A 20,621-nucleotide genomic window follows, 5' to 3' on the forward strand; every position below is an offset into this window, starting at 1 on the left:
TCTAGAATAGACCTTACCGGGGAGGCTGAGGAGTGTGATCCCCCTATAGTTGGAACATACCCTCCGGTCCCCCTTCTTAAACAGAGGGACCACCACCCCGGTCTGCTAATCCAGAGGCACTGTCCCCGATCGCCACGCGATGTTGCAGAGGCATGTCAGCCAAGACAGTCCCACAACATCCAGAGACTTAAGGTACTCAGGACGGATTTCATCCACCCCAGGAGCCTTGCCACCGATTAATATCAATTTGCGTACCCGGATGATCCTAGGAGATATGTTGTCGGGGGCTTTGTGCTCCCTGTAGGGTCTCCCAAGGCAAACAGGTCCTAGGTGAAGGGTCAGACTATGGGCAGTTCAGAACCTCCATGACCAGTAAAAAAATCAAGGACCGAGACGTCACCCGGTATGGCGGAGCCGGGGACCCACCCTGGAGCCAGGCCTGGGGTTGGGGCTCACGTGCGAGTGGCTGGTGGTCGGGCCTTAGCCCATGGGGCCCGGCCAGGCTCAGCCCGAAAGAGCGACGTGGGCCCACCCTCCTGTGGGTTCACCACCTGCAGAGGGGGCCATGGGGGTCAGGTGCAGAGAGGATTGGGTGGCGGTCGAGGGCAGGTGGTCCGGCGGCCTGGTCCATGCTCACAACCCCTGACTGTTGGGACGTGGAATGTCACCTCGCTAGGGGGGAAGGAGCCTGCGCTTGTGCGGGAGATTGAGAGATACCGACTAGAGATAGTCGGGCTCACCTCCATGCACAGCTTGGGCTCTGGTACCCAACTCCTGGAGAGGGGCTGGACTCTTCATTTTTCTGGCATTGCCCACGGGGAGAGGCGGAGAGCTGGGGTCGCATTGCTTATTGCTCCCTAGCTCAGTCGCCATGTGTTGGAGTTCACTCCGGTGAAAGAGAGGGTCACGGCCCTACGCCTTCGGGTCGGGGACAGGTCTCTCACCGTTGTCTTGGCCTACGGGCCGAGCAGCAGTGCAGAGTACCCAACCTTCCTGGAGTCCCTGGGAGGGGTACTAGATAGTGCTCTGACTGGGGACTCCATTGTTCTCCTGGGGGATTTCAACGCCCATGTAGGCGGCGACAGTGAGACCTGGAGGGGGGTGATCGGGAAGCACGGCCTCCCCGATCTCAACCCAAGTGGTATTCAGTTGTTGGACTTCTGTGCTAGTCACAGTTTGTCCATCACGAATACCATGTTCGAGCACAAGGGTGTCCATAAGTGCACGTGGCACCAGGACACCCTGAGCCGCAGGTCGATGATCGACTTTGTAGTCGTATCATCTGACCTTTGGCCACGTATCTCGGACACTTGAGTGAAGAGAGGGGCAGAGCTGTTGACCGATCACCACCTGGTGGTGAGTTGGATCCGCTGGGAGGGGAGGAAGCCAGTCAGACCTGGCAGGCACAAATGTATCGTGAGGGTCTGCTGGGAAAGACTGGCGGAACCCTCTGTCAGCGAGGTTTTCAACTCCCACCTCCGGGAGAGCTTCTCCCAGATCCCGGGGGAGGTTGGAGACATGGAGTCTGAGTGGAGTATGTTCTCCACCTCCATTGTCGATGCGGCCGCTCGTAGCTGTGGTCGCAAAGTCTCTGGTGCCTGTCACAGCGGCAATCCCCGAACCTGGTGGTGGACACCGGAAGGGATGCCGTCAAGCTGAGGAAGGAGTCCTACTTATCTTTGTTGGTAGGTGGGACCCCAGAGGCAACTGACAGGTACTGGCAGGCCAAGCCTGCCGCAGCCCGTACGGTCGCAGAGGCAAAAACTCGGGTCTGGGAGGAGTTCGGGGAGGCCATGGAGGACTATCGGTCGGACTCGAAGAGATTCTGGCAAACCATCCAACGCCTCAGGAGGCGGAAGAAGCTCTCCACCAGCACTGTTTACGGTGCGGGTGGGGAGCTGTTGACCCTGACTGGGGATGTTGTCGGGCGGTGGAAGGAGTACTTCGAGGATCTCCTCAATCCCATCGTCACGTCTTCCGAAGAGGAAGCAGAGACTGAGGACTCAGAGGCGGACTCATCCATTACCCAGGCCGAAGTCAATACATTTCACTTTGACTAAAATGATCTCTACTTGTCTTTCCTTGCAGGACAGAGTCTGACATCAGTGTACTACTTGAATATCATTTCCAAATCTACTACATCAGGATTTAAGTGTAATAGCTGTGATTGGGGGAACACTGAGTGGTAAAATAGTGGATGTGACTTTCCATTTTTTTTTTTTTTTCAGAAAAATAGTTAAATGACATGGTACATGCCTTTTTTAAAGGGAAGATGCAGAGACCCTGAACCAACCAATGGATGGCGTGATTGCAGCACTTGCGAAGCTGAGTGAGAAATCAGTGTCCGTGTTTGCACTTATATTCAAGCTTGAGATCCAAACTTTCAATGACTTCATGGACTCAAGCCATCAAATGCACACCTATATGAGGTGAAAGCATAAAATTTGTAGAAATATTCACTTATCTTGGCCGTGACATTCATGTCTCTGGGTCTTTGAGAAACGTGCAGGATGGCAATGCTGACAGCTTTGCAGGAGAATGAAGATCCAAGTCTTTGAGTTCCTGATGTTTCTTGTATTATTGTATGGTTGCAAGAACTGAATAGTAACTAGTTACTTCAGGCAACAACTTACACTTACATTGAGAATGAGCATCAGCTACACCATTTAAGTCATGTGGCATGTTTCTCTGGACATGAAACAGCAGACAGGTGCCTCAGTGTTGAGAACCCCAGGTGACACCCAGATTTCAACTGGCTGTAGCAGACAGATGGTTACTTTCTGGAGGTGGGATGCCCCAGTTGTCTCCCTGGGTGGTTGACATCGGTTCCGTAGTATGGTGGATGCTGTGCAATGTGCACCAGTACATGCTCCCAGACTTTCAAGCATCCAGTGCGAACGAGTCCAGCTCCATTATTTGTAACATAAGATGGCGTGAGAAGTTGTTCAGTATAACACAAATATATTAGTCATATGAAAAGTAGAACAGAGGGGTCTTTAATTTGGATTTGAATGAATCAGCAGGCAGACTGTACCACAGAACAGCTGTGTAAGACAAAGCTCTGTGGCCTGTTTACTTTTTACCCTTTGTAACACACAGTAATCCTCCAGTGCTGACAATGCAAAACAAGGGCCAATACATAAGGTTTAATTAGATCAACCGTATAAGGAGGTGCTAGTCCCTGAAAGATTTTTATTTAACCAGGTTAGTCCATCGAGATGTCTTTTGCAAGTGAGACCTGGACAATTATAAAGTTTCCAATTCACCTAACCTGCATTTCTAATATTTTGCATGTTAATATCAAAACATTAAAATCAGACTTCACAGACACTAAACCAGTGAACGGAGGCCAAAATTGGGGTAATATGATCAAACCTTCTAGTCAAAACTCCAGCAGCAGCATTTTAGACCATTTGAAGACATGATCCTGTACTGTAATAAGCCTGAAAATCGGACATTACAATAATCTAATTTAGAAGAGACAAAGGCATTAATCAATGTCTCTACCGCTTCCGTAGACAGGTCAAAGCTTTGCAATATTATGGAAATTAGTGAGCATTTTTTTTTGTGATTTCTCTAATGTGTAGGTCAAAGGACAATGTGAGATCAAAGATCACTCAGGATGTTTCGCTTTATCACTTTGATGGATGACACATGAGTCCAAGGTTTCTGTTAAATGATCAAAGTGGGGTACATCAGGGACACAGCACTGAGGTATTGTTGCAAGTGGAAAAAGGATTTCTGGGTCATTAAAGGATTAACTCCAAACCTGCCAGTAGACAGCAGGCATAAGCTCAGTGGACTGTTTTTCTGTAAAACAAGACAATTAATAAATGTCAGGTGAGCTAGAAAACTTCAATCAAATGACAAGGATTTACTTAGGTGTTATGACATCTGAATACCCACAATTTTAAATCTGCAGCGGTGCATCGGCTCACACAAAGCTGTGCGACACTTATTCAGTTACAGCAGCTGATGAGCACTAGTCCGTTTACTCTGTCACATTTACAATACACATTTCACAAATAAAGCTCAAAACAGCAAAAAATCCAATTTTTACAGCATGACAAACAAAAATAATACCATCATCTTTAAATATGTATATCACTTTATAGTTTAAATATTTTTTGTCATAGCACATATTCTGCTTCATTTCAGTATGTTCATGTACAGACAGATCACACAGGAGCAGGTGCAGTGCAAACTGGAAACTCTTCATCTGTTCTTTTACGTCGAACAACAATATAATTAAACAAATCTACAGGGTTCACACATTAAACTGCTTACATTTAGCAGAAAGAACTGCAGAAATTAAATGTGCACTAAAACAGAAAGAAATAGCCAGGAGGAGGGTATGTGGTTTGACATGACCACAGTCAGAAGACCATGGGAACCTGTGAGGTTAAAGGTCAATGTTGATGTCTGACTCAAGGCATCAGATATAGGATGCATTTTACTGAACTGCCCCACGAACCTGGATATCAGCGGTGACTGTAGCACAGCTGACAGCAAAGCCTCTGATGGAAGTGCTGAGAGAAGAATTTATGATCAGTGATTTCTGCAGACACCAAATGAAGCTTCATGGCTTCACTGTCAAAGTGTGTTGATTTTTAAGTTAACTTGCAAATTATTCTCCTGGTTTAGTTTATCAAGGTGACGTGCCAAGTGACAAACGCGTGCTGTGTAAAACAACAAACCGTGAAGAATGTTTAGATGATCACTGGCAAGCCTTTGAAAATCAAATGAGTCAGAAGATGCTTTTCTGAAGCACGTGAAAGCAGCAGCAGCCACCTCTGCTCCTCTCACTCTGCTGTTCTTTTTCCAAAGCTGATGACATGTTTTAAATTGTACCTGAGTGGGACTAGAGACACTGTATAGGACAAAGAACTGAATGAAATGATAATGAGAGGAAGACTATGCTTAAAAGATGGGAATGTAGTTGTCGATCTTGGCGCGGTGGCGCTGGGCAATGCACTCAGCAATCCAGACGATGTTCCTGCACTCCTGCTCCTTCAGCTTGACGTAAGCGTAAAAAACACTGAAGTGGAACTGGTTGAGGAAAGCCAGTTTGTTCAGCTTCACCTGCAAGAGGATGAGGGCGTTAGGGAGACGGGCTGTGATGGCAGGCCCGGAGATTAGCATGCAGCATGGTGAAGTGCAGCGAGGAAGGTCAGCAGTAAGGACGTAACGATGCATCACACAACAGTTAAAAGTCCATACAAATGTGACAATTCAAATCAGCACATGAAAAACAGCAATGTTCTTTCATTCAATCAGTCACACACAGACACAAAGTTAGTTTTAGGATGGCCATTTATAGCCAATCAGAAACTAACTTTGCAGCCGTACACCACAGATTTGTGCATAGTGCAGTTTTGAGTGGCTTTCATGAAAAGATGCACTGAATTCCAGTGCAGTGCGGACACACTCGATATTTTACAATACTGCTAACACAAACTTCCAAGATGTAATCCCAACATGTAAACTGATAAACACTGCACCTTCTCATGAGCGGAGCGGGGACGAGGTGACAGCCAATTCTTTTTAATATGTGAGTTTTACAACCAATGGGTGATGAGATAAATAAAAGTAGCATTTATATAATATTTCACATTAGTAAATAAGACGTCAAATGAGCTGACTATTCAAAATATATAAAAGAATTCTAAACATATTGATGCATTTCATTTTATTTTTGGTGCTATACGTCCAGAGAAATTAAGTCATAAACATGGAGAAATTAGCTTGATTTCACCTGCCTCTCAAGCTGTGAGGAATATGAATTTTGGTCATGCCCACAAAATGAATGGAAATCAGTGTTTTTTGTGGACTTTGACAGTGAAAATGGTTAAAATGTGTATTTTGTAAGGATGAAGTCACATGACTACTGTGGCCTATTAGGTGGACAGATTTTCCAAAGATAACATTTCGAGGAGGAAAGTGAGAGGGTTTTTTTTTTTCCTCCATAGTGTGTCTCATACAAAACAGCACAAGTAAAATAAAAATTGTGAAATCCGAGGAAAATTTGCAGGGGGTCTGTCGCAACAGCCAGGCTTTTCTCTCCTTGAAACTCCACGGATCCAAAGAGACTGATTTGTATCTAACACACAGATCAGCGTCTGCGGACTTATAAAACTTGCACAATGACGTAAAAAAACACTTTGTGATAGACATTTTTTCTAAGATTTTAACTTCCTTGTCTTAGCCAGAGAGAAGAAATGGTTTGAGAGAGGGGTCAAGGAGGCATTCTATGTGAAACAGTTGAAACTCAGCCTTAACCGGGGAGGGGGCCTGAGACACGCTTTGTCCCATGTTTACAATGGGGTACTCAGGTCAAAGCAGTTTCAGTCCTTTGTTCATGGTAATGAGTCATTCACGTCATCAGGAGAGTCGTCAAGGGAGCCATCGGGAGAGGCGTCCGTCCCATCATTAGGAGGGATAGCTGCCCTGTCATTAGAGGGTACTAACTAGAGCACAATAGGTGCTAATTAGAGCTATTGTTTAGTCACTAGCCTATAGCAGTCTGCCTCTTGGTAGGAGGGGTCTGGTTAGGTTTAAAACTCCAGCTTTTGTGGCTTCTGTTTATTCTTCTCTACAAGAGTCAAGACAGACGTCAGACTACCAGAGCAAGAATTTTAGCTGAGGAAGCTTCTGTGATTTGAAGCGCAACCTCCTCGCGTCAAGCAACCCAGTCCAGTCGAACATTCAAGCTTCTCTACTAAAATTCTTAAAGCGCATTTCCTCTCCCAAAAGTGTGGAATGGCTAAATTCAGCACTCCCGGTAGCCCCAGTGTAAGTCACACCGGATCCACACGGTGATGAAAGGACATTTGTTTTTCCTGTGGAGCGGCACACAGTGGAAGAATAGTTCTACATGGCCCTGTGTGTGTGAACACAGCAGGAGTGAAATCAGAGACACCACTTTGGTATTTAATCATTATTATTCAGTCTTATTGAGATGTATGTGATGTTTTCTTTAGTTTTTGCTGAATACACCGCAAGTTACATAGAGATGGACATCTGTTGAATGCAAAACAGAAGAATTTGATTTGAAAGCCAATTTAAAGCCATATTACATTTGGAGAGGAAAAACAGCCCCAAAATCATGAAGTGGACTGCAGCTGAACACAGGCAGACTGACCTTCAGGCAGCACCCCAGGTCACAGCACATTTATGGCTAAATATAGCTCAATCTGTGTGGATTTTTCAGATGCTGTATGGCTAATTTTATTTTTAATCAGCTATATCTATCAGAACTCCCACAAGTTAAACAGTTGGTAGAAATGATTCATAATCTGGTATATAGGTATATGATTGGAGTGTGATATGCCCTTTAAACATTTTAAGGTTATGAATAAGTAAAATGTTGGTCATCGTTGATATTCTGGCTCTTTCACTAACTATTCATAAGGTTTAAGAATAAAGTTATGTTGTTGACTTTTAAACTAATTTTGGCTTTGCCTGATTTATTGTAAATACCATACATTTAAAGATCAAGTAATTGTGACAGATATACATTTGATTTTATTTCTCAAGTTGTGGCTCTAGTTGTCATTTAAGAGCAAATATTATTTTTGCCTACACTTTTAGGTAGAGGACACATATTGTTTTGCATAGTGTATTGAAATAGTAAAAAATCTTTGGCGTGCCCCTTCTGTAACTGCATTTCACATTCACCTCACTTATGATGGTCTGTTCATTGGCTTAAAGAAGCAGTTTACTCATGTTTTGTGCCTGGTATGCTAACATTAATTAACTCATTAAATGTGCCTTATAAATAAATAATGTGCTGAATAAATTAATTTTGCTTCTGGTTGCCTGGAGTGCTAAATGTGACTTATACTTCAGAAAATATGGTAAGCTGGCAATGCCCAACCCTAGCGTGTGTGATGGTGTCACCTCATGCTCGAAGAAGCGATCCTCCAGTGTTTTGTCTCCTGGGTTGCTACCGGCGCCCTCAAAAAGCAGTTTGTACTCCTAAACAAGACATGACCATAGAGACTGACATCTACAAACTAACCAGTCTCACAAAGCAGTAAGACACAACACATCACTGCCAAGGAAAAAAAAAAAAAAAAAAAAAAAAAAAAAAAAAAACTTAAAAGAAGAGGAATGCTTCAAAAACAAAATTCAATTACACTGAAAAGTTATCTCATTCATACATATACACACACACACACAGACACACACACATATTTTAAAAATATCTGCAGAAACAGTGAGGCTCTGGCATGACTTACAGGATAGTAATCAGCAACAGCCTTGACCTGCTCATAGTCGTCCGCCCGGGCAAGCTGAGCTAGGCCTTCTGGATAAAGCTTTCCACAGTGAGGGAAGAGCTTGGCTCGGTCCTCCTTGGATAACTCGGTGCCAAATGAGTTAATGGTGATGATGAAAGCCCTCCTGTCAGCCTCAAACTGCAGCAGAGATGGGTATATCAGTAGCACAACAACCTGTACATTAATCATTCAAACCATAACTAACTATTAAAAAAAAAAAAAACCTAGCAAACAGAAAAAAACTGCCAATTAAAAAAAGAAACAGCTATGACTCACTTTAAAGTTCAATACTGCATTGTCACCTGTTCACACAATAAATCATGAAGTAATTTGTTGGAAGAAATCTTCCATTTTTCTTATCCTTTCCCATTTTTATTAGAAGATGCTGTTCATTTAAAAAAATGTGATTTTGAAGTGCATGTTGCACCTCTAAAGAAAAAAAGCTGCTTTTAAAAATGCTCATTCTCAGCAAGGACATTGAAGGCTCCAGTGAAAGCAGACTGTTATTCCATTTCAAAGAGCTAACAAAAGATTATTTGCCAAATATATCTGCCACTGAACCCAAAGTGCAAGTATTAGGAAATATATGTGCACAAGAGATGTTGTACATCATGATTTTTGCAAATTTAAGAGTGTCAGCAAATAAGCAGTGTAACAACGTTTCACCAATATCACAACATGTTACTGTTTTAATTATTCAGACAGCGCAGATCATGATCAGGTGCACAGAAATGTTTTACCTATTACTTTGGAGTGGTAATAGTCCAAACACTGAGCCAATCACATACATGAGCTGACACTTACACAGGTGGCGGAAGCAGATGGGCTGGGGGCAACAGCCCGCCTGTTTTAGACTTTTGAGGAAGTGATTCAGAGTCCCAAGGGTGCAAAGTTGGCTGAGCTATTCAAGAATGCACTGGAAGCAAATTCTTTATGGATCATTACAAATGATTTGCATTGAAAAGTATCAATTAGTCACACTGTGTGTGTGTGTGGGGGGGGGGAGAAATCCTACATAAGATTAAAATTTTTTTTATAAACAAACCGCAACCCTCTGAACCGTAGCTGAATCGCAAGATGCCTAGAGATTCCTACATACTAGTATAGGAGTATAGAGTAGAGTATAGTATGAGTATCGTATAGTGACTCACCTCCAGAATGGGGCACATGGTATCTGCTGTGGTTCCTCCCAGGTTGGAGCAAAATTTATAGAAACCCTCCAGATAAGCCTGAGAGCAACAAATCAATTCTGCTTACTTTCAGCTTTTTCCAATATGCAAAATTGTTACGTCAACATTCTTTCTAATATGCAAAAGTATCTTTTGATTGTGGTCTTCAATTTTTTTGTTTCTCTGGTGTTTATTTGGGCGGCACGGTGGCTTAGTGGTTAGCACTGTTGCCTCACAGCGAGAAGGATGTGGGTTCAATTCCCATGGCCTTTCTGTGTGGAGTTTGCATGTTCTCCCCGTGTTTGCGTGGGTTTCCTCCGGGTGCTCCGGTTTCCTCACACATCCAAAGACATGTGGGTTAGGTGGACTGGAATCTTTAAATTGTCCTTAGGTGTGCGTGTGTGTGTGTGTGTGTCTGTGTTTGTGGCCCTGCGACAGACTGGCGTCGTGTCCTGGGTGTACCCCGCCTCACGCCCTATGACTGCTGGGAAAGATGGACGGATGGATGGCCTTTATTTGTTTCATTCTAATGTTTTTTAAGCATTCTCTATGGGAGTCTCAGTATTGTAGTTTAATCAAAACTGTCACATTTAAACTGCATCTCTCTTACGTGGATTTGTTTGGTCTGGTGGCTAATTTGCCAACTGAGGTTTGAATCACACTAGAGTCTGAAGCTAACTTTTTGGGCACTGCACTTCTGAGAAAGGAACACTGTATTTACATGGTGTTTGACCTCCAAACAAAATGACACCCTCAGATTAATTTGGCATCACTTGAAAATATGTAAACAAACTGATAACAGATTTTATTCTGTCTGCTCTTCAATTAATGGAATATAATGTGGAATAGTGGAATATAATGAGCATGTGTTACGTCATTACCTTATAAAGTGTGTTACGAATTATTTCAATGTTCATTTCATCCAGATCCTGCTCAGATATACAGTCCTGGAAGAATGCAGCTGGGAAAGGAAAGAGATTATTTCTTAAGCTTTGGCCCCATCTTCTGTTCAGAAATGGTCAATACCATAATTTTTTAATCCTCTGGTTCAAAATTCACATGGAGGTGCTTACCAAGGGGCGTATCCACCAGGATGGCATTGTAGAGTTCAGCAGGAGTCTGAGCAATGTTGACGGCCTCCATCTGTTCGAAGCTGCCCAGCGGGTGGCACTTGGGCACCAGTTCAGAGATGGCCCTCTGGTGCAGAGTGCCTGTGATCAGAAGGATGACGTTGTCTATCATGTAGCTGTACCTGAAGTCATCGTGGAGGAAGAAATGGTGGTTCAGTCAAAAGGGAGGACTCAACTCATCCAGTTACACAGTTTCTCTCTCTTTTTGCTCATTTTGCCAAGACGACCACAATGTGTGCGCTTTACACAGCAGAAATCAATTTATTCAAGTTTAAGAGAAACTAGCGTGTTCCCCGTGGGGATCCATGGGCTCTAGATTGGGTAGTTTCATAAAATAGGTGGCTGACATTTTTCAAGGGTGGTAATAAATTGCGCAAAGTTTCTGTAATGAGTTGGAATGGGGTGTGCATCCAGAATGTTTTTAGAACCTTAGACCTCAACAGTTTTTAGAAGAAGAACTCAACTCTTTGATTTCCTGTTAAAGTAATTTTTTGTTAATTTACAGTCTTAATGTATTTATAAATTGTTTAGGTTCTTGTTATCATATACAGACTATTATCATCATCAGTATTATTACTTCTGTTTTGTCATTTGATTTTTTTTTAAATGGACCACAAGTGTTTTCACTTTCTTAGGTCATCCATGTATTTTGAATGTATTTACAATTATGTACTTATATTGAATGTAATAAATAAAATCACACTCGCATACACAGACACCACTTTTTACATATAGATGATCTACTGCCCCCTGCTGGAATGGCGTGTCAGTCCAGAGTGTAATTACCATGTCCATTGTTCAGTGTTGTCAGCTAATAGCTGTACTTTCTCCAAAAATATTAGTCTTGTCAACATTCCATTTTGGCGGTGTTCATCCTTCACCCAAAATACATAAGTAGACCAAACAGCAAATGTCAGCTCTCCAGTTTTCCATGATTAAAGTTATACCCACCTCAAGCACACACGTGCACAGAGGCCACTTGGCTATTTACATATACAGTGAGGAAAATAAGTATTTGAACACCCTGTGATTTTGCAAGTTCTCCCACTTAGAAATCATGGAGGGGTCTGAAATTTTCATCTTAGGTGCATGTCCACTGTGAGAGACAATCTTAAAAAAAAAACAAAAAAACATCCAGAAATCACAATGTATGATTTTTTTTTTTATAATTTATTTGTATGTTACTGCTGCAAATAAGTATTTGAACACCTGCCAATCAGCAAGAATTCTGGATCTCACAGACCTGTTAATTTTTCATTTAAGAAGCCCTCTTATTCTGCACTCTTTACCTGTATTAATTGCACCTCTTTGAACTTGTTACCTGTATAAAAAACACCTGTTCACACACTCAATCAATCACACTCCAACCTGTCCACCATAGCCAAGACCAAAGAGCTGTCTAAGGACACCAGGGACAAATCTGTAGACCTGCACAAGGCTGGGATGGACTACAATACAACAGGCAAGCAGCTTGGTAGAAGACAACAACGATTATGATTTTTTTTATTAGAAAGTGGAAGAAACAAGATGACTGTCAATCTCCCTTGGTCTGGGATTCCATGCAAGATCTCACTTTGTGGGGTAAGGATGATTCTGAGAAAGCTCAGAAGTACACAGGAGGACCTGGTCAATGACCTGAAGAGAGCTGGGACCACAGTCACAAAGATTACATTAGTAACACATGATGCTGTTATGGTTTAAAATCCTGCAGGGCAGCAAGGTCCCCCTGCTCAAGCCAGCACATGTCCAGGAACGTTTGAAGTTCACCAGTAACCATCTAGATAAGTCCAGAGGAGGCATGGGAGAAGGTCATGTGGTCAGATGAGACCAGAATAGAGCTTTTTGGAATCAACTCCACTTACCATGTTTAGAGGATGAGAACAACCCCAAGAAAATCATCCCAACCATGAAGCATGGGGGTGGAAACATCATACTCTGGGGGTGCTCTTCTGCAAAGGGGACAGGACGACTGCACCGTATTGAAGGGAGGATGGATGGGGTCATGTATTGTGAGATTTTGGCAAACAACCTCCTTCCCTCAGTAAGAGCATTGAAGATGGGTCATGGCTGGGTCTTCCAGCATGACAATGACCCCAAACACACAGCCAGGGCAACTAAGAAGGGGCTCCGTAAGAAGCATTTTAATGTCCTGGAGTGGCCTGGCCAGTCTCCAGACCTGAACTCAATAGAAAATCTTTGGAGGGAGCTGAAACTCCAAACCTGAAAGATCTAGAGAAGATCTGTATGGAGGAGTGGACCAAAATCCCTGCTGCAGTGTGTGCAAACCTGGTGAAAAACTACAGGAAACGTTTGATCTCTGTAAATGCAAACAAAGGCTACTGTACCAAATATTAACATTGATTTTCACAGGTGTTCAAATACTTATTTGCAGCAGTAACATAGAAATAATTTATTAAGAAATCATACATTGTGATTTCTGGATTTTTTTTTTTTTTTTTTTTTGAGATTATGTCTCTCACAGTGGACACGCACCTAAGATGAAAATTTCAGACCCCTCCATGATTTCTAAGTGGGAGAACTTGCAAAATCACAGGGTGTTCAAATACTTATTTTCCTCACTGTAGATGCCATGAAAACATTCGGCTCCACAGTGCACACTAGTGATGGGATGATGATACCTTACTGACACACTACACAAACTGTCTCGGCACTGTATTGGTCACTCAATAGTGACCCCTGCAGTAGTTATAAAATCACTGCAGGTAAATAAAATGAAAATAAGATGGAAAACCTAACGTGCTGCAAACGCAACATCAGCCTGTGAAATAGTTAATCGCCAGTCCTCTATTTAAAATATGATCTCATTGCATAATTTCATGTGCTCAATTTGTGTGTCGAGTTAAGCTGTTCATGAGAAGAGTTTAAAATTTGCTTAAAACCTTGTTTGTGTAAATGCTAAACTGAGTTGGTTTGTAAAATATAGCAAATTTGTCTGTAATAAAATTCAGAGTTAAAATTTGTAACTTATGTATGGAAATTTGTTAACTTAAGTGTTAAAGCATAAAAAAGACAAAAAAAAAAAAAAAAGACTAAAAATAGATTCATTTATGCATTTTTATTGAGGAACAAAGGTTTCTGAAGTGTCTGCTCCAAGGCGATTTCTCCTCTTCCACACCAGTTCCCCTGCCTTAGAAAAAACTCTTTCACAGGGTACAGATGAAGATGGTGAGCATAAAAATGTCAGTGCGAGTTGATAAAGGTGTGGATATGTTTTCTGGTTATTCTTCCAGTATTGTAAAGGAGTACAAACATATCTAATTGGAAAAATAACAGTAAACAATGCCGAAAGGAGAAAAAGATTTACCTTATTTGGCGTCAAAAGATCAAAATTATTCTAGACTGGGGAAACATCTATGAATGATCCATGAAGTCAGTGGCACAAAGTGAGGGCAAACAAAAAATCCAACAGCAAAACTCCATCCAACAAATCCGCAGCATGTCGATACAGTTTGTTTCCTTATAAACATAATTTGGCACGGCGCAGTCAAACGACACAGTTCCTGTATCGGTCACATGATTTTTTTCTTAAAGCGATACACGCACCAATACAGGGTTTCACTCGTGTGCTCGGCACAGTGTTGACGCACCAGTGTTGTTCATCCCATCACTAGTGCACACCATGTGGCTTCATTAAAAGAACAGGTTGCAGACAGCTCATGCAGGTGGGCACCTTGAACATTCTTACTCTTCAAGAGATTGTACATTAAATTGTGTTTACAAAAACAATTCTGGATTCTGTAATTCCCAAGTACTTTTTTTTTATTTAACTCAATGCACATGTGCTGTTGTTCTGATTTTAGCTGGTGTAGGCTTCACGCTATCACAGCCAGAGGACACGCACAGACTCAAAGAAACAAAGCATAAATGTGTTTCTAAAATTCCCTGCAGGTGTGCCGTTGTTCCACGTTGCGTTTCACTGTGCTGTGAGACGATGAGAACAGTTTTAAAGCACTCGGGGCTGCTGCACAAAACAGCAAACTTTAATGGCTCACTACATCCAGTGCCAATATATCGAAAATATGGGGCCTAGAATGCACGTGCATGTACTGAACGTCAATACCGTGACCTACGGCTGTCACGATTAGGAATTTCTTAGGAATTACGATTAATTGTCAGGGAAATAACTGCGATTGCCAATTATATTGTCTTTTTTTTTTTTCTTTTTTCCCTTCTTTATTTTCTACTATCACAGTATGATTACACAACTCTGGAAGAACGTTTGACTTCTGTGAGTGGAGAAACTGGGAATAGTGCAACATTTGTATTTTATCTTCATTTTACATATAGTCCCAACTTTTTCTGATTTGTGGTTGTTTCTGTCGCATTTCTGAAATTACAGAAGACGAGAAGGAAACAGAGTGAGTGAGGCAGAGAGGCTGCGTGCGGCTGCTGCTGCGGCACGATGATGTCAGATTCTGAGTCGTTTTATGCAACTTTGTGGATAAAATAAGTAATTCACGGTAATCGCGAATATGAAAAATAATCGCGATTGGCGAATATTGTAATAATTGTGACTGCCCTACCGTGACCCGGTATCGACCCCTAACCTATGTAGGACATGTTTTTTCTTGTCCTCATTCAAACACGAAACACCACTCATCTCCCCTTCACATCTTTATATTGTGTGCCGACACCGTGTGAAGCATCATTGAAATTCAAACAGTTTAGGAGGACTTGTGACTACAAGAGTCATGAACAGACAGACAAACATACAGACAGATAAAATGGTTCTGATACCACTCCCTCTACCAATTTTTGTTTCGTATGATGGCTTACGTAATGAAGTCCATGAAGCTTGCGAGTGGCTCGTACGACTGGTTCCTCATGTGGCGAAACTCCACCACCATTTTCTCCTTCAACTTGTCATCGATGACAGATACAGTGAGTGGAGATGCCTCGTTAGCCAAGAAGCTGCCATAGTCTGTGCTTTGGAGGTGGAGCTTCAGGTCTAAAAGAGAAGGTATGACTGATTACAAAGCCTCAATCTGGTAAAAGTTACCAAGAAAAAACACGAAATAAAATGCAGGGGAGGAAAAAATAAAGCTGGAAAATTAATGGGCTGCTGATTTTTGTACCACTTATAATTTGAGACAGGGATCTCTCTCTCACATCTGTTTTCTTTAAACCGCATTTGAAATTTTACAAATCAATGAGCAAGCCAATTTTACGACAATACTAGATCTAACTGAAGGTTAACTTGTGGATTTCTTTTTATTTATTTATTGCTATTACACTCCATGTCAGAAAAGAGTTTTGAAAAAGTGAATTACAATTTTCCAGACCTAAAGACAACAGCTTCACATTTTTTGAATAATTAACAGAGCAAAATACATTTATCTTAAAACAGGGAAAAGGACCAAATCTACTTTATGCCAGATTGCATAGCAACTCATTATTTGCCATTTTTATTTGATAATTTAATGAATAATCAATTATAATTACAGGGTCTCATATTTTCACACTATACAAACATAAAATATTAAAAATGTGTCTGTAAGTCACTGAACAACGTATAGATGACAAGTTATGGTAAACAGGTTAAAAATGATCTGTTTACAGGATCCCACTGGCCTATTCAGTGTTTTGATATTTTTTTGTTAGTGGGGCAGGAAGCCAATAGCTTGTATTAATCCTCCTCTGTAAATGTCCTGCAACTGGATCTTGAACCCACTGATCCTGTCACTTGAGACCGTTTCACTTGACAAACTGTTCCGGGTCTGTATAACACGATGGGTGCAGAAGTAGTTTCACACTTTTTGTACATTTGGTCTTGTATACAACCGATTCATACAAATAAAATAAATCACTGGATTCCAACTACTCATAGCCATGTGTGACCAAGACAATGGCTATCCATACACAGCCACATGAATAATACTCGTACACAAACTATTCATATATAGTGCTCATAATTGGTCAGTCTATGTCATGTGATTATGATGTCACGTACCTTTACTTTTGTTTTATATCCATATGGAGGTCCGAAATCCTGTTTCAAAGTGTTGATCTTAAACACTTTCTCTGGTTCCAAAAATATTTATAATTATAAAAAGTTATGAAGATTGTAATACATGCATTTTATACTTAAAAGTTGAGGAGGAAATAAAAAGGAAGCTTTTAATCATAGTCATTTTTTAAGATTACTATGATTTAAATTAAGATGAGTATGATTCAAAACTGGGGCCACTGGCTCAGAAGTCCCATGCCATAGCATTTCACACTTTGCAACAGATCATAGACTGAAGTACTCATACATGCCTCATATGAATGATGGGACAAACACAAACCCAAACACAAACCCTCAGGGATAATTAACATGGCTACATATAGACAGTCACTTTGTAAAATCAGAATACCAATTCTAGACTCTAGAAAAACACTGTTGTAGTTCTTCAAAACCTCTGTGCATGAGTGTAACCTCCTTGAAGAGACACAGAGAACCAAGGCCAAGTTTGTAAGAAAATCTATAGCATACAGATAATTTACAGCAGTCTGCTTCCATGGGGCATCCGGAAAAGATGCCCGAGCCATCTCAGCTGGCTCCTTTCGACGTGGAGGAGCAGTGGCTCGACTCCGAGCTCCTCCCGAGTGACCAAGCTCCTCACCCTATCTCTAAGGGAGCGCCCAGCCACCCTGCGGAGGAAACTCATCTTGGCCTCTTGTACTTGCGATGTTGTTCTTTCAGTCAGGAGCCAAATCTCATGGCCATAAGTGAGGGTTGGACGGATGACGTTAAATCTCATATCTCTCATCTTTTAATTTAGACCCCTGTGTAATTCTTCAATTGACCCCTACCTGGCTGCCTATTGAAAATTCAAGTGGCCAATCAGTTTTTTCCAAAAGAGTTCATGTCTATGCATTATTTGTGCTAAATTTGATGCTTGTACCACCATTTGCAGGATTCCACTCTAAATATTCTCTTATCTGCTACACTATATATGAGATGTAAGATGCTGCTCCTCAGTGTTTCTCAATTGCCCTCAAAAGTATTGGAACACTTGGTATTTCACACATTTTAATTTGTTTATTCCATTTCAAATACATTTTTTTTTTCTAAAATGATCTTCCTTAACTCAAACTGAAAGCAAATGTCTACAATGTTTCTGTGTAGGCTCTCAGTTGTCCAGGTGGTTTCCATAGTAGAGAAGCTTGAATCTTTGACTGGACTGGGTTGCTTGACGCGAGGAGGTTTTGCTTCAAATCGCAGAAGCTTCCTCAGCTAAAATTCTTGCTCTGGAAGTCTGACTTCTGTCTAACTCTTGTAATATTAGCCAGAGAGAAGAAATGGTTTGAGAGAGGGGTCAAGGAGGCATTCTTTGTGAAACGTTTGAAACCCAGCCTAAACCAGGGAGGGGGTCTGAGACACATTTATCCCCTGTTTACAATGGGGTACTCAGGTCAAAGGAGTTTCAGTCTTTTGTTCATGATAATGAGTCATTCACGTCATCAAGGGAGCCATCAGAAAGGCATCCATCCCATCATTAGAGGGACAGCTGTCCTGTCATTAGGTGTGCTAACTACAGCACAGTAGCTGCTAATTAGAGCTATTGTTTAGAGCCCCCCTCCCCCAGTAGCTGAAATTTTTTTTCCATGCTAATGCTCCCTTGAAGCATTTACTCAAAATAAAGTCTGAAGGACCTAAATTACAAGGTAGGATGCTGATGAGCTTTCATGTCCGTGACATATATGCATATTAAAATATTAAACGACAAGGATCTATTTTAGGTGTTAAATAAAATAAATAATAAATGCTTTTTTATTCGTGCAATGAAATATTATTAGCATTACACTCAAACATCCATTATTTGTATACCAATTAATCAGTTTTTCAGTCTTGTGATTTACTGTAATTTTGAAATGAATATTTTCAGTTTTGCAATTGTTGGTCAAACAAACTCAGTTATGTGAAAATATAAGGTTGTCAAAGTCAGTAGTGTTAAGATAAAAGTTTATCTACTTCACTAATTTCACTTCCTCTATAAAAACCCATCAGCACTAGTTAGCTGCTAGCTGGCTAGGATTGTGATGCTGTCCCAGTTCAGGGAAATATAACATTCACACTGTAAATACGGAGTACTGACAATAAACAATTATACACAACAAATACCCACGACTGATATATTTAAATAAAACGAATAAACTCGGCATTAAACGTAGCAAGCTGGACCGCAGAATGACAACTAGCATAGCAAGCAGTTAGCTAAACTAACTCACCTTCCAGCGTCTCGCACTGAACGAGGTTTAAATAATCTGCCTGGGACAGTATTCCTGCTTTGAAGCCTCTGACCAGTCCCTCCAGATAACCGTTATCAACGTTAAAATACAACTCGGAGAAAGGCATTCTGACCGACTGTCAGATCCGTCTGTGCAGGAGAACAGTCCGTCCAGCTGCTAGCCTAGCTTTAGCATCAGCTGACTCAACCACGTGACAGTCACCTGACTCTGTGTATGTGTGTGTGCGTGTGTATGTGTCAGAAAGGAGGAAGTGCTGCATTAAAGTCTATGACACATCACGCGTGTAAAAAAAACTAATTAGAACGGCACTCATTAAAGTGCGGATCACAACGCCATATGCGCTGTGTGGTGGCAGTGCATAATGGAAATGGAAATCTGTGTTTTTCACGTTCTTGCGTTATCCATGTATTTTCAGCGTCGTGAGGCTCGCTTTATGGGAGACGATGCCACAAACTGGAAATGGCACAAAAAAAATCTCTGCAGTGGGGGAAAAGCCACAAACTGTTGTCGTAAAAAACCACAAACCGGCGGTAGACGAACATAGGCATTACAAACAAGAGTAGACGCCGCATTGGTTGCTGAGGAGCAAGAAATGCGGCCGACATCTTGGAGCGGTCATGGTAGTGACTATCACAAGGCACAGTGGTTTGATTTTATAATCTTATTTTCTTTTTTAATCTTTCTAACATAATATGTGTGAAAGGGCACTTTGGAGGGCACTGTATCCTAAGCTTATGATGAGTGCAAAATTAGTGTGGTATTATTACTATTTTGCAATGAGCCACTGCAACACAACTGGCTGAAAATCGACACACTGCTTCGACGCGCTTGATACAGTTTGAAGGGTGACATCTGCTGGATTGCTTTGAGAATTACCTTGAGCGAGTGCCCTGACAAATGTTTGCATTAATTAATGACTGATGTGGTTTGTTCTTGAAAAATAATAAAAAAAAAAGTCATATTATTGTGTCTTTTTTAATGTAATAAATAGTCCCTACAGATGCACACATAATGGTTATGAAAGCCTTTATTGTAGACTGTATGTAGATTTGTGTTATCATTCCTCAAACTATATTTGGATAAAATGTGGTGGGAAAAGTGAGGAAGTCATGTGCTTCAGCAACTGGTGCTTATGTTACTGTAATTTCTAAATTAGAATAGAGGGGATAGGAGACAGTGATTGTGCAACTTTCAACAATTTTTATTTCCAAAAAAGAATAATTTCAATGGTGCTGGGCTTTAATCGGCTCCTCTTCTAGTGCAGCAGATAACTGAAACAATCCTTCACATGGCGATACAAGCACCAGATTTGGCATGAAGGTTCTTCATAAATCAGTGTTTGAGAAAAAAGGGCTGGCCACTTGAAAATCCAATATGACGGCCGGCCAGGTAGGGATCAATGAAGAATGACACAGGGTCAAAATTTAAAAAAAATGCTCCAATCATATTGAAAGCTATACCAAATTATGTGTCTGATCACAAAGATTCCAAAAAGGTATAGTTTGGACTATCTATGGCTGAGTGTTATGGAGTTATGGGGTAAAAACAGCAAGAATGGTAAGAAAGGTCAGTTTCAGTTTGCACAGGAGTCAAAAGTTAAAGTTCCTCCAATTTTGGTAGAAAGTGGTGCAAAATATTGGTTGAACCAATAGGATTAATAAATGGAATAGTTTTGACTGTGTTGAACGCTTGGTTTGCAGAGTAAATGTCAAACAATGTTCACGTCCATTGGATTCTATGGCATATGACGTATGTTACCCTGTAACGTGACAACTAAGCATGACACA

The 20,621-nt window shown here is 41.3% G+C and overlaps 1 protein-coding gene across 1 annotated transcript; it reads right to left on the minus strand.

The window, feature by feature from the left end:
* Positions 1 to 3,853: 3,853 nt before the first annotated feature.
* Positions 3,854 to 19,029, minus strand: atp6v0d1 (ATPase H+ transporting V0 subunit d1). The gene is made up of 8 exons (XM_034193264.1): positions 18,814 to 19,029; positions 15,376 to 15,547; positions 10,522 to 10,700; positions 10,330 to 10,409; positions 9,431 to 9,508; positions 8,241 to 8,417; positions 7,900 to 7,977; positions 3,854 to 5,082 (listed from the first exon to the last, which is right to left on the minus strand). The coding sequence occupies exons 1-8, from the start codon at positions 18,938 to 18,940 to the stop codon at positions 4,921 to 4,923; spliced, it is 1,053 nt and encodes a 350-aa protein (XP_034049155.1). The 5' UTR covers positions 18,941 to 19,029; the 3' UTR covers positions 3,854 to 4,920.
* Between the last annotated feature and the right edge of the window lie 1,592 nt (positions 19,030 to 20,621).

Source organism: Thalassophryne amazonica, chromosome 2, assembly GCF_902500255.1.
Source record: "Thalassophryne amazonica chromosome 2, fThaAma1.1, whole genome shotgun sequence".
Classification (NCBI taxonomy): domain Eukaryota; kingdom Metazoa; phylum Chordata; class Actinopteri; order Batrachoidiformes; family Batrachoididae; genus Thalassophryne; species Thalassophryne amazonica.

Bases quoted from the DNA above. Each gene is read 5' to 3' on its own strand.
- atp6v0d1 (XM_034193264.1), bottom strand. From the start codon at position 18,940: ATGCCTTTCTCCGAGTTGTATTTTAACGTTGATAACGGTTATCTGGAG. The intron at 15,548-18,813 runs GTGAGTTAGTTT...CTTCTCTTTTAG, and splicing joins TCAGTGCGAGACGCTGGAAG to ACCTGAAGCTCCACCTCCAA. The intron at 10,701-15,375 runs GTAAGCCATCAT...CGATGACTTCAG, and splicing joins AGCTTCATGGACTTCATTAC to GTACAGCTACATGATAGACA.